Source organism: Dromiciops gliroides, chromosome 3 (genome assembly GCF_019393635.1).
Source record: "Dromiciops gliroides isolate mDroGli1 chromosome 3, mDroGli1.pri, whole genome shotgun sequence".
Lineage (NCBI taxonomy): Eukaryota > Metazoa > Chordata > Mammalia > Microbiotheria > Microbiotheriidae > Dromiciops > Dromiciops gliroides.
In genome coordinates this window covers 474,131,804-474,146,357 of record NC_057863.1, presented here as the reverse complement: position 1 = coordinate 474,146,357, position 14,554 = coordinate 474,131,804, and the positions used below count along the sequence as shown (strand labels likewise).

Here is a 14,554-nt window from a genome sequence, read left to right as displayed (position 1 = left end):
CACTGCGCCACCTAGCTGCCCCTTCAATATGTTTTAAAAAGTAGGTGGCACTTGGGAAATTTCACAATTCATGAAATGATCTAGTATCTAAAGCTGTTTCTTGAACCCAAATCTAGAGCAGTGTCTTGACACTGAAGTCATCCTTTCAACAGCAGTAATCTTTTCGTGATAAGATGTTGCCACAAATCATGAAACACTCTAATCTCCAAAGCAACCAAATTGTAGGGAATCCAAAGGGTAATGGAGAAATGAGTAGCACCTGTAAAAAGGGAATAATAATGACCTCTACCTCCCTGGGCTACTGTCAGGATAACATGACTTAGTATTGGTAAAGTGCTTTGCAAACTTTAAAATGCCAGGCAGCCCAGCCAGGTGGCATGATGGATAGAGCGCCAGGGCCTGAGTCAGGAAGTCTCATCTTCCTGACTTCAAATCTGGCTTCACAAGGCGATTACAACAAGTGATCACCAGGATAATACACTATGACCAGGTGGGATTTATACCAGGAATGCAGGGCTGGTTCAACATCAGGAAAACTATCAACAAAACTAACCAAAACCATAGGATTATCTCAATAGATGCAGAGAAAGATTTTGACAAAATACAGCACCCATTCCTAATAAAAACACTAGAGAGCATAAGAATAGGAATAGGTGGAGATTTCCTTAAAATAATAAGCAGTATCTACCTAAAACCATCAGCAAAAATTACATGAAATGGATATAAGTTAGAGGCCTTCCCAATAAGATCAGGGGTGAAACAGGGATGTCCATTATCATCTCTATTATTTAATATTGTACTAGAAATGTTAGCTTCATCAATAAGAGAAGAAAAAGGAATTAAAGGAATTAGAATAGGGAAGGAGGAAACAAAACTTTCACTCTTTGCAGATGATATGATCGTATACTTAGAGAATCCTAGAGAATCAACTAAAAAGTACTTGAAATAGTTAACAACTTTAGCAAAGTTGCAGGATATAAGATAAATCCACATAAATCATCAGGATTTCTATACATGACCATCAAAGTCCAGCAGTGAGAGATAGAAAGAGAAATTCCATTTAAAGTAATGGTAGACAATATAAAATACTTGGGAGTCTACTTGCCAAAACAAACCCAGGAACTCTATGAACACAAATACAAAACACTTTTCACACAAATAAAATCAGATCTAAATAATTGGGGAAAATATCAATTGCTCATGGATAGGCCGAGCTAATATAATAAAAATGACAATTCTAACCTAAATTAATTTACTTATTCAATGCCATACCAATCAGACTACCTAAAAATTATTTTATAGAGCTAGAAAAAATAACAAAATTCATCTGGAAGAACAAAAGATCAAGAATATCAAGGGAATTATTGAAAAAAATGCACAGGAAGGTGGGTTAGCTGTACTAAATCTGAAGCTTTACTATAAAGCAGCAGTCAAAACTATTTGGTACTGGCTAAGAAATAGAGTGGTGGATCAATGGAATAGGTTAGGCAGAGGACACGGTAGTAAATGATTTTAGTAATGTACTGTTTGATAAACCCAAAGACTCCAGATTCTGGGATAGGAACTTAGTTTTTGACAAAAACTGCTGGGAAAACTGGAAGACACTATGACAGAAACTAGGCATAGGCCAACATCTTACACCTTATACTAAAATAAGGCCAAAATGGGTACATGATTTAGACATAAAAGGTGATACCATAGGTAAATTAGGAGAGGAAGGAATAGTTTATGTCTCAGATTTATGGAAAGGAGAATAGTTTATAACCAAACAAGAGATAGAGAATATTATGAAATGCAAAATGGATGATTTTGATTACATTAAATTAAAAAGGTTTTGTACAAACAGAAGCAATGCAACCAAAATTAGAAGGGAGGAAGAAAGCTGGGAAACAATTTTTATGGCCAATATTTCTGATAAAGGCCTCATTTCTAAAATATATGGGGAACTAAATCAAATTTATAAGGATCCAAGTCATTCCCCAATTGAGAAATGGTCAGAGGATATGAACAGGCAGTTTTCTGATGAAGAAATCAAAACTATCTATTGCCATATGAAAAAATGCTCTAAATAACTATTGATTAGAGAAATGCAAATTGAAACAACTCTGAGGTTCCACCTGACACCTATCAGATTGGCTAATATGACAGAAAAGGAAAATAACAAATGTTGGAGAAGCTGTGGAAAAATTAGAACACTAATGCATTGTTGGTGGAGCTGTGAACTGATTCAACCATTCTGGAGAACAATTTGGAACTATGCCCAAAGGGCTATAAAGCTGTGAGTACTCTTTGACCCAGCAATAACACTATTAGGTCTTTTTCCCAAAGAGATCATAAAAAAGGGAAAAGGGAAGATGGCAGAGGAAAGGCAGTGAGCTCCCGAACTCATGACATGATCGCTCCAAAAAACATCCAAATAATGCCATAGGAAAATGCCTGGAGCAGCAAAACTCACAGAAGAATGTGCTGAAATCATCTTCTAACCAAGAACGACTTGGAAGGTCAGAAGGAGGGAGGTGCTGTGCTAATACAGGGGTCGAGCCCAACCCCACAGTCACCCTGACACAGATCCAGTCCCAGGAAGGCCTCACCAGAGAAGGAGAGCCCCAGAGCCTCTGAATCAGCTGAAGCACCGGTGTCGTCTGGAACTAAGCTCACAGTCTGGTGAGTGGGCTGAGCCCTGGGCAGGGGGGAGACTACAGGGGTTTATGCTGGTGCTAAGGCAGAACTTGGATTTTACACCCCTGCTGAGAACCAGGAAGTAGGCTCCAGTAGCAGTGGCCCAGGTTGGGGAGGGCCACAGGCTCGTCAGAGCTAACAACCACAACACACAAAACTGGTTGATTAGCAAGTTGGTCTGGGGTCATCTAAGGACCAGGGAACAGACCAGGGAGTGAAGAACCTGATTCTCCTTAAATCATACCACCTGGGACTTCTTCTCTCTTTTTTTTATTTTATTTTATTTTATTTTTTGCGGGGCAATGGGGGTTAAGTGACTTGCCCAGGGTCACACAGATAGTGTCAAGTGTCCAAAGCCACATTTGAACTCAGGTACTCCTGAATCCAGGGCCGGTGCTTTATCCACTGTGCTATCTAGCCGCCCCCCACCTGGGACTTCTTAAGCTTGGAATACTGCAGCCTGGAAACAGTGTCCCACTTTAAGGAGCTAAAAGCCAAGTAAAAGAAAGGCAAGATGATCCAACAGAGAAAGGTGAGGACCATAGAAAGTTTCTTCAGTAACAAGGAAGACCAAGGGGCACCCTCAGAGGAAGATGTCAACATCAGGGCCCCTATATCTAAAGCTTCCAAGAAAAATATGAATTGGTCTCAGGCCATAGAGGTGCTCAAAAAGGACTTTGAAGATAAAGTTAGAGAGGTAGAGGAAAAAATGGAAAGAGAAATGAGGGTGATGCAGGAAAGACATGAAAAAAAGTCAACAGCTTGAAAAGTCAAATTGGACAAATGGAAAGGGAGGTACAAAAGCTCTCTGATGAAAATAATTGCCTAAGAATTAGGATTGAACAAATGGAAGCCAGTGACTTTATGAGAAACCAAGACACAATAAAGCAAATCCAAATGAATAAAAAATAGATGGCAATGTGAAATATCTTCTGGGAAAAGCTGCTGACCTGGAAAATAGGTCCAGGAGAGATAATTTGAAAATTATTGGTCTACCTGAAAACCATGATCAAGGAAAGAGCTTAGACACCATCTTCCAAGATATTCTCAGGGAAAATTGCCCTGAAATTCTAGAAGAAGAAACGAAAATAGAAATTGAAAGAATCTACTGATCACCTCCAGAAAGAGATCTCAAAAGGAAAACTCCTAGGAATATTATAGCCAAATTCCAGAGCTCTCAGGTCAAGGAGAAAATATTGCAAGCTGCTAAAAAGAAAGAATTCAAGTACTGTGGAGCTCCAGTCAGGATAGCACAAGATTTAGCAGCTTCTACATTAAAGGACTGGAGGGCATGGAATATGATATTCCAAAGGGCAAAGGAAATAGGATTACAACCAAGAATCACCTACCCAGCACAGCAGAAAAAATGGGACTTTAATGAAAAAGAAGACTTTCAGATATTTGTGATGAAAAGACCTGAACTGAATGACAATTTTTTTTTAAATTTTTAGTGAGGCAATTGGGGTTAAGTGACTTGCCCAGGGTCACACAGCTAGTAAGTGTTAAGTGTCTGAGGCTGGATTTGAACTCAGGTACTCCTGACTCCAGGGTCAGTGCTCTCTCCACTGCACCATCTAGCTGCCCCACAAATTTGACTTTCAAATACAAGACCCTAGAGAACCATAAAAAATTGGAGCTGGGGGACATACCTGGGGTAGTACAGTGGGCAACTGTCTTGTGTCTGAGGCCGTGTTTTGGCTGGGATCCCCCTGGGTCCAGGGGTGATGCTTTGTCCACTGTGTCACTTAGCTAGGTGATGACATCTTTAGGGTTAAATTGAGGGGTGAAGGAAATTCACTGGGGGAGGGGGAAGGGCAGAGGTGAAATCCTACATGAAAGAAACAGGAAAAGGCTTATGGAGTGGGGGTAGAGATGGGAGAGATGCAGGCCAGTAAATGAATTTTACACTCATCAGAAAAGGTTCAAAGACCTTAAACTCATCAGAGCTGCCTCAAGGAAGGACTAACAGACACACTCAACTGGGTGGAGTAATCTGTTTAAGATGGGCAGTAAATGAGCCTAACACTCATCAGAATTGGCTCAAAGACCTCAATCTCATTAGAATTGGCTCAAGGAGAGAATAATGTACACACTCAATTGAGTGGAGTAATCTCTCTAACCCTGCAGGAAAATAGGAGGGGAAGGGGATAAAGAGAGAAGGGCAAAAGAAGGAAGGGCAGAGTGGGGAAGGGAACAGACAGAAGCAAATCCCTTTCAAAGAGTGATAGGATGAAAGAAGATGGATAATAGAATAAATATCTTGGGGGACAGAATAGGATGGAAGAGAAACAGTTAACAATAGTAATCATGAAAAAGAGAAAAGGGGGAAAAATTGTACAAAAAATATTTATACCAACTCTTAGTGGGAGGCTAAGAATTGGGAATCAAGGGAATGTCCATCAATTGAGGAATGATGGAAAAAGCTGTGCTATATGATTGTAGTGGAATGGTCTTGTGCTACAGGAAATGAGAAACAGGATGATCCCAGAAAAATCTGGAAAGACTAATGAACATTGATGTATAGTGAAGTGAGCGGAGCCGGGAGAACATTATGCATAGTGACAGCAGTATTATTGTTCAATGAGCAATTGTGAATGACTTAACTACTCTCGGCAGTGCAATGATCCAAGACAATCCCAAGGAACTAATGAGGAAGCTTTCTATGCACCCCTATAGAAAAAATTAATAAAAAGAACACTTGTGGATTGTACATATATAACCTGGTTGCAATCTTGTGGAGAGGGGAGGAAAGGGAGGGAGGGAGGGAGAAAAATTTGGAACTCTAAATCTTATGAAAATTAATGTTGAAAACTACCCATACATACAACTGGAAAATAAAATAAATGTTTGTTGCTAAGAAGAAAAAAAAGGGAAAAGGACCCACATGTACAAACATATTTATAGCTGCTCTTTTTGTGGTGGCAAGGAATTGGAAATTGAGGGGATACCCATCAATTGGAGAATGGCTGAACAAGTTGTGGTATATTAATGTAATGGAATACTATTGTGCTATAAGAAACGATGAGCAGGTGTATTTCAGAGAAACCTGGAAGGACTTGCACAAACTGATGATGAGTGAGATGAGCAGAACCAGGAGAACATTGTACACAGTATCAACAACATTGTGTGTTGATCAACTGTAATAGACTTGACTTTTCTCAGCAATACAATGGTCCAAGATAGTTCCAAAGGACTCATGATGGAAAATGCTCTCCAAATCCAGAAAAAAAAAAACAAAAACACACCAAAAACTGTGGTATCCAGATGCATATTGAACCATATTGTTTCTATTTTTTTTGTTTTTCTTTTTTTCCCCCCTTTTGCTCTAATTCTTTTTTCACAGCATAACTAATGTAGAAATATATTTAATGTGATTATACATATATAACCTATATCAGATTGCTTGCTGTCTTGGGGAGGAGGGAGGGAGAAAAATTTGAAACTAGAAATCTTATAAAAACAAATGTTGAGGGGTCAACTAGGTGGCACAGTGGATAAAGCACCAGCCCTGGATTCAGGAGGACCTGAGTTCAAATCCGACCTCAGACACTTGACACTTACTAGCTATGTGACCCTGGGCAAGTCACTTAATCCCAATTGCCCCACAAGAACAAAACAAAACAAAACAAAACAAAACAAACAAAAAACATTATCAAAAGCCTATCATGGTGGGAAAAGGAATAAAAGAAAATAGAAGACCACTGCAAGTATTGCACTGGTATGTACTCAACATTGAAGACATGGTGATGGTGATGATGGTGGTAGTGTTGTTAGTGATGATGATCATAGCATATTACACAGCTCTTTCAGGTTTACTGAGTACTTTACAAATAATATCTCATTTGATTTTTACAACAACCCTGGGAGGTGGGTATTACTATTATCCTCATTTTACAGATAGGAAAACTGAGATAGACAGAGTTTGTGACTTACTTAGGGACACACAGCTAGTAAGTGTCTGAGATAGGATCTGAATTCAGTTGATCCCAGGACCAGTGCTCTACCCAATGCACCACCTAGTTACCTTCTTAGAAGACCTTCAAAACGTTGGGCATGCTGGATATCTCCTTTGGGGAAGAATAGGGATAGAGCAAACCTATAATTTCATTGGTAAAGGGAACTCTTAGATGAGGAAGCCTCCTTTACTAATACAGGTCAGTAATTTCTCTGCAACTAATAACTTTAGAGAGATGCTTAGAGCACTTGAGAAGTTAAATGACTTGTGCAGGGTCAAAAAGCTAGATCTGTCAGACTTAGACCTTAGACTCCTGGCTTCCAGGACCCAAAACCAGCTCTCTACCTAGTATTTGACATGGACAAGAATCACCCAGCCTGAGAAGGTACAGAAAGGTCATGTGCTGCACTGTTGGAGGAAGTGCCCACAGCAGTGATCCATCAAAGTATGGAAGAAATGAGGTAATGAGGAAAATTTTTAAAATATAAAACAGATCTGCCACATGTATTCTATTTAACAAAAGATAGCTTTTTGGGGTTAATTGTTAAAGGATGGTTATGGAATGCATTTGATTCATTGAATGTCAGGGTGGGAAGAGTTCTTAGAGACCATAGAGTTCAATCTCCTCATTTTACAAGGAGGAAACTAAAGACCAAAGAGCACAAATGACTTTCCCAGGGTCATACAATGAGATAAAGCTAAGTCAGGACTGTAAATTTCCTGATGCTCTCCAGGGCAGTCAGCTACTGTTTACATACTTTAATGTTTAAATGACATTTAACCTTTGCAGAAAATGTAGCTAATTTTTGTGTTCAGTTAGAATGAGTCCAATGCTTGACAAGCATTTATTAAGCACCTACTATGTATATTGTACTGGGGAGACAAAGACAAGATGAAAAATGGTCCTTTTCTTGGGAGTTTAGAAGTGGGGAGATAACTAACTGATATAGATAAATAAAAACAAGGTATTTTGAGTAGGGCATGTGTACTGAGAACTAGGGGTATCAGGAAAGGCTTCCCATAGGAGGAAGAGCTGCCTAAGTGACTCCTTAAACAAGGTTGGCTTTCGAGAGGTGGAACTGACAAGGAGTGATGTTCTAGACACTCTGGAAAGGTACTGAGGTGGGCAACCAAGTGCTACATTTAGGTAATAGAAAACAGACCGGTTTGGCTGGAACACAGAGTTTGTGAAGGGGAGTCGTGTGAACTACGTCTGGAAAGGTCTACTGGAGCCAGACCATAATAGATGCCATTTACTTCCATTTCACCAAATGTAACATCTGACTTTTATCAGAGCTGAGGCTCCATCAAAGTCTGATTTAAGTGAAAGAAGCCTCTAGTGGCTCTGAAGTAAGTCACCCTTTGTGTATATGATTGGACACCTAATTTCTAATTTAAAGGTCCCATTATAGAGTCCAGGAAAATACAGCACGGTTATTTAGAAAAAGCACCTCTTACATGTTGTGATGAAAGGAGGGTTCGGTTTGGAGCCAGAATACCTGGGTTGGGATCCCTGCTCCACCTCTTACTGCCTATGTGATCTTGGACAAGTCACTTCTGCTTTGTCTGGTAATGACTGGTTTCACTCAAATCAGTCTTGGGTGGGGCCTCTATGGTGATAAAAGTCAGATATTGTGTTTGGTTAAAATGAAAGTGAGCGTCATCCATTATGGTTTGGCTCCAGTAGACCTTTCCAGACTTAGTTTACATGACTCCCCTTCACATGTACTCTGTGTTTCAACCAAAGTGGTCTGTTTTCTATTCTCTGAACTTAACATTCCATCTTCTACCTCCAGTGCTTTTCCATCATGCCTGGAAAGTACCTCCTCCTCACTTCCACCCTTCAGTTTTCTCATCTATAAAATAAGGGGTTTGGATGGATGAACTCTAACATCTCTTTCAGCTCTAAATCTATGCTCCTTTCTAGAGTGTATAACTGAAGCAACACAAATATCTGTAGCAATTCATGTCTTGCCCTGGCCCATCCCTGGGTTGACCTCCTGCTATATCTCCGAATTACATTTGGACTGCCCGTTTAACCCCTAGTTGCATTATGGAAAGTAACAAGAATATGGTTCAATCTATGCAGAGTTTTAGTAAATAAGAAAAGTACATTTTGAGGTCATCACCACCACTACAAATACTGAACTCCAGTCAAGGACACTTCCTTCTTCCTGTTTCACTCTGCACCCTGTGCCAATATGTACTAACAGTGGCCTCTTCAGTCAGCCTGAAATATTGCAGCTCCCTCCACACAAAAATACACCAAGCAGCTGAGTGCCAAAAGGCCTGGATAGGCCTGTGGAGGAATCCAATTAGACAAAGACTGTGCTAGTCCTCCCTTTTTAAAACAGCAAGAAAGAATCACCACCAAAACTGAAATTAGCCAAGGGTGTCATGGAAGACAGGGAAAGAAAAGACTTAGAGTCATTTTCAAAGTCTTTTTTTTTTTCAGTTATATGGGAATTTGAGTGAGTCGCCTACCACATTCATCAGATTTACATGTGCAGAAAAATTGCTCTCTGCCACCCTTCACTGATCTTTCCTACTCTCATGTTGCTCTCTCTAATTACTTCTATAGAAATGGACTTGCTTCTTTCTAGTTTTCTGCCTGCCTGCTTTCCTATTCATTTCCCCTGATGGAAACCAAGCACCAAAAGGCAGTGTGAATTGCAACAGCTAAAAAACGAGGACTTTTATGGGCAAAAATTCTACCTCCCAGTATGCAAAAATCACAGTATGAGAGCCTGCTATTATACGATGGGTCACCAAATGCTGACCTTTTTAGAGATTAAACTGCAACCAAAAAATACTTGTCATTTCAAGGGTAAAAATTGTAGCTGATTCTCTCTCTCTCTCTCGATTTAAGTTAGACGAAAAAATAAAATTTTATCTAGTAGTGGGAGAAACATCAGGGCACTGTGGCATACATAGTCAATCCACATACATTAAGCACCTACTATGTGCCAGGCACTATGCTAAGTGCTGAGGATAAAAAAATAAATCAAAGACCGTCCCTCTTTCTTTTTTCTTTCTTTCTTTTTTTTTTTTTGGTGAGGCAATTGGGGTTAAGTGACTTGCCCAGGGTTACACAGCTAGTAAGTGTCAAGGATCTGAGACTGGATTTGAACTCAGGTTATCCTGAATCCAGGGCCAGTGCTCTATCCACTGCGCCACCTAGCTGCCCCGACTGTCCCTCTGTCAAGTAGTTCACCATCTAAGGCAGCTTGAAGGCAACTTGCAGGTAAGCCCATACAAACAAACTACATGCTGGATAAATAGGGAATAACTAACAGAAGGAAGGCACTAAAATTAAGAAGGATTGAGAGACCTGATGTCTGAGCCAGCACAGCTTCGTTTCAGTTCTGGATCTGACGCATACTAACTCTATAACTCTGGGCAAGGTACCTGACCTTAGTGCCCTGGGCAGTTCTCTGAGGCTGTAACTAACATATAGAGAAGGTGCTGACCTACCATATTGGTAAAGAGAATCCACTATGTCCATAAAATCACAGGTCTAGTCCTGAGACCTATAATCAGTCCAAAAATCAATCAAGTAGCATTTATTAAGCACCTACTATTGCCAGGCACCAGAGGCTTTGGAGTTTTCTTGGCAAAGATACTAGAGTGGTTTGACATTTCCTTCTCTGGGTCATTTTATAGATGAGGAAACTGAGGCAAACAGGGTCAAGTAACTTGCCCAGGGTCACACAGCTAGTAAGACCTGAGTGAGGGAAATATGTTGAATATAAACAAAATAAATCAAAAAGCAGCTACTACGTATGAGGCACTAGGGGGAAAAAGACCAAAAATGACAGTCTCTTTATGAAAGGATCTTATGTTTTATTAGGGGAGAGAAATGCACACATATATGTATATACCAAAAAAAACAAAAAACAAAAAACCCAACCAACCAAACAACCAATAGAAAACAATGTAATCGATTGAGGAGGGAACTAGCAGCTTGGGAGGAAATCAGTAAAGCTTTTGAATAGAATGTAGGACTTGTTCTGAGTTTAGAAGGATACTAGGGATTTTAATAGATACAGGTAAGGAGGAAGTCATTCCTGGCATGGAAGACAGCCAATACAAAGGCAGGGAGACCTGGATTCAAATCCTGCCTCTGGAAAGTCATACAAGAACATCAAAGTTGATTGCCAGTAGCATCTATGAAGGTAAATCACATATAGCTGGAAATAACTTATAGCAAGGCTGGAGCCAGTACACAGAGAGCTTTAAATGCCACAAAGGAATGTGTATCTGAGCCTAGATGAATTAAAGTTTTATGTAGCCAAAAAAGAGAAATGAATTCACATTTTTATGCTTGTTGTCTAGTTAAAATGATTAGTTTTCTAAGCAACATGCTTCTGATTCAGGTTTATTCCTCAGTCATTTCTAAGATGAAGCATGGTTTTATTATTTTTACTTATTTATTTGTTAAGGTAAATGTCCTTTACACACTCAGATACAGGTAGATATTTTAACAAGAGAAATGAAGCACCCAGCATTTTCATTATAGAACGATTTACTATTTAGAGGAATGTATTCAACTTTAAGGAAGGATGAGTTGGAAGAAGCTCACATTTAAATAGATTGTTAAGCTTTAGAAAGAGCTTTCCCCACAACAACCCTGAGATAGAAGTAGTGAGGTCTTATATCTATTTTACAGATGAAGAATTAGAGGCTCTGGGAGCAAAAAGTAACAGCTAGTAAATGTTGATACTGGAATTTGAATGGGCTAAATCCAGAGGTGTCAAACTCTTGGCCTGGGAATGCTGGCAACAGGTTAAAATATAATTGGGAAATACTGAAGAAAATAGATAAGATCCAATAAAAGATAGATAATGTTAACATGTAGTTTTCTAAGTCAATCTGCAACCAGCAGATATCCCTATGAATTATTTTTTCAGATGTTTTTCAGCTATGTCTGACTCTCCATGATCCCATTTGGAGTTTTCTTGGCAAAAATACTGAAAAGGGTTGACATTTCCTTCTCCAGATCATTTTATAGATGAGGAAACTGAGGCAAACAGGGTGAAATGACTTGTCCGGGGTGATGCAGCTAGTGTCTGAAGCCAGATTTGAACTCAGGAAGAAGAATCTTCCTCACTCCAGGCCCAGCACTCGATCCATTGTAACACCTAACTGCCTTTTTTTTTTAAGTATCTGGGGATAAAGTCTTCTGTTGTTTGTTCATTGTTTTTTGAACACTGTTCAGTTAAGTCAGGAAAAAACAGCTTAAAAGCAGTGTTGTACTATGTTCTTCTTGCCTTCCTTGCACTTCAAAATAGCCTAGCATGAGCTCTGCTAGGTGTGGAATTAAGAAGACCTGGATTCAAATCTTGCCTCAGGCAATTCCTTAGGACATACTTGTCCAGATGGTTAGCAATAGGTACTGATGCAATCAAGGATCCTTTAAGCATTTCCTACATTCATTTTGCAAGATCATGTCAAACCCAGGATTTAAAGGTATTTCACAATATTTTGTAAAAACTAAGATTTAAAGGTATACATCAGATCCTTCAAGTGTTGTATCCATTTTAGCAGCTAATACAAAAACTGGAACTAAAGGTATACACCCCCTGCATCCCCCTTCTAAAATAAACCTAAGTAGTTCTAACTTTTTGATGGTGAATATTTTCTCAATAAAAATTCACACTCAGATTTGTAAGTGCTAATTTTTGTATATACATACATATTCACATAAACATATGCGCTATACCTATGTCCTATACTTAATGTATATATCTATAGATCTATAGATAGATCCCTGTTAGTCAGTGGGGCAGCTAGGTAGTTCATTGGTTAAAGTGCTGTACCTGGAGTCAGGAAAATTTATCTTCCTGAATTCAAATCTCACTTCAGACACTTATTAGCTGTGTGGCTCTGGGCAAGTCAATTCACCCTGTTTGCCTCAGTTTCCTCATCTGCAAAAATGGGCTGGAGAAGGAAATGACAAACCACTCCAGTGTCTTTGCCAGGAAAACCCCAAATGGGGCCATAGAGACTGAAAAAAGATTGACCGAAACATAGATATATACCTGTTAGAAGGACCCATGCTCTAAGATTTTTTTTAGTAGTTATCATAGTTTTACATGAAGCCATTCACACTTTTTGATTTATTCCACAGAGGAAAAACATCAAGCATCAGCATGCTAAGGGGTAGAGATTAAAGTTAGGAAAGAGTTTTTTTTCTCTGTGTGAAGCTAATAACTATTCTTAATGTGGATCAAAATCCACTGCCCTGCTCTCATTAACATCCTATGCTAAGTAAATGAGTCAACTCAGAGTAAGAGATTAGTGTATATACTAATGCTTCTGGCGAGGCAGTTCCCCAGCATGGTAGTGGAAGGAAGATGAAAAGGAGGAGAAAAAGGTGAATGGGGTCATTATGAGATGCTGTGAATAAAATCATGGATCCTTGGAACAAGCAATATTGAAGAAGAATCCATAACAGCTTTCCATTAATGATTCATCAATAAGCACATTCAGAGTTTAATGACATGCAACCCGTGCATGACTCCTCTAAACTACAAGTTTGTCTAAAACAAAAGTATAAGCACATGTCATAGAACAGACTTACCAGCTCTCTCCTTGACCTGTTTGTCAGGCAGCACCTGTAAGAAGAAAATCACCGTTTGATTATCTCAATATCATACCCCACCCCCAATCATAAATGCCATTAATGGACAGAAAACATTCAAACAAGATTGAATACTCCCAGTTAAATGGCATCCAGAACCAAAAGATTAAAAGGTCTTCCAGGGCAGGAGGAGGTCATGACTCTCATGAGTTAAAACCTGATGGTATTATCCAAACGGCCCTGGGTAAATAACAGTAGAGCACTCAGTTATATATAGGGAAGATTCGTCCATGTTGATTGCTGGCACTGCAGAGCAGTAGGTGGGTGACAAGGCATTGCCACCCATGGTTGTAATTGGAAGCATCTGCAAAAAGGATTCATGTGAAAATCCAAGTATGGTTTTCTGAAGAAAAGGGGAGATAAACAGTAGAAGCCTCTTCTTTGATACAATCTTCAAAAGTATAGAATAATCTCAGCACTTACACTATTGGGTCCAGAGTCAATGATAGAAGAAACTGGGAAATAAGTGATATTTGCCTTTGGTGATCCTATTTTTTATGCACTTTCCTTTCCCCTTTTCTGCCCATGTTTTCAGTTTGCATCTATATACCAACAACAAATTCCTTCTTGAAGGACATAAGGGTGTCAGATAAAGGGAAATCAAGTCAAGAAGGAATTATTATCCTTTATGTTAATTATTTATGTAATTATTACCTTTTATGTGCCAGACACTCATTAATAATATTAATAGCTGGCACGTATATAGCACTTTAAGGTTCACAAAGTGCTTTTATTTAAACTCACAACAACCCTGGGATAGGAGATGCTATTATTGTTACAACTTTACAGATGAGGAAACTGAGGCAAGAGGAGGCCAAGTGATTTGCTTAGATCACACAGCTAGTGTCATCTAAGTGTCTGATGTTAGATTTGAACTCAGGTCTTCAAGATTCCAGCACTCTGTGGTAAAAAAAAAATATGAAAGGTTTTTAACAGTCGGTTAGGATAACTGAAAGACGCCAGGAAAAACAATAAATAGTGGCCATATCTGGGCATTTACGCAGACGCTACAAGCAAGGTGGATAGGCCATAACTACATGCCTCTAAAAAAAGGCCGTGGCTGAAAGATCTGAAGGTGGGGAGAGGATGGTATGGACCAGAGACAATTAATATGCCCCTTTCCTTTGACAAAGATCTGGAATTTGCTTGTGGAAGAAGGCACTGGAATTAGAGGTGAAGCTTTTGTGTTGTACATTTTTCTGCATTCTTTCGGTTTCTCAGGGAAAAAAATTGGGCAGAAGCTAATTTGAAATTTGAATTATGTTCAAAATGTTCCA

The 14,554-nt window shown here is 39.3% G+C and overlaps 1 protein-coding gene across 1 annotated transcript in view; it reads right to left on the bottom strand.

Moving 5' to 3' along the window:
• The window catches only part of STARD13 (StAR related lipid transfer domain containing 13), a 681,455-nt gene that overhangs the window by 400,261 nt on the left and 266,640 nt on the right, over positions 1-14,554 (bottom strand). Inside the window, exon 5 of the mRNA XM_043992799.1 lies at positions 13,218-13,251. Coding sequence (XP_043848734.1) covers positions 13,218-13,251 — 34 coding nt within the window. The remainder of the gene's footprint in view (positions 1-13,217; positions 13,252-14,554) is intronic.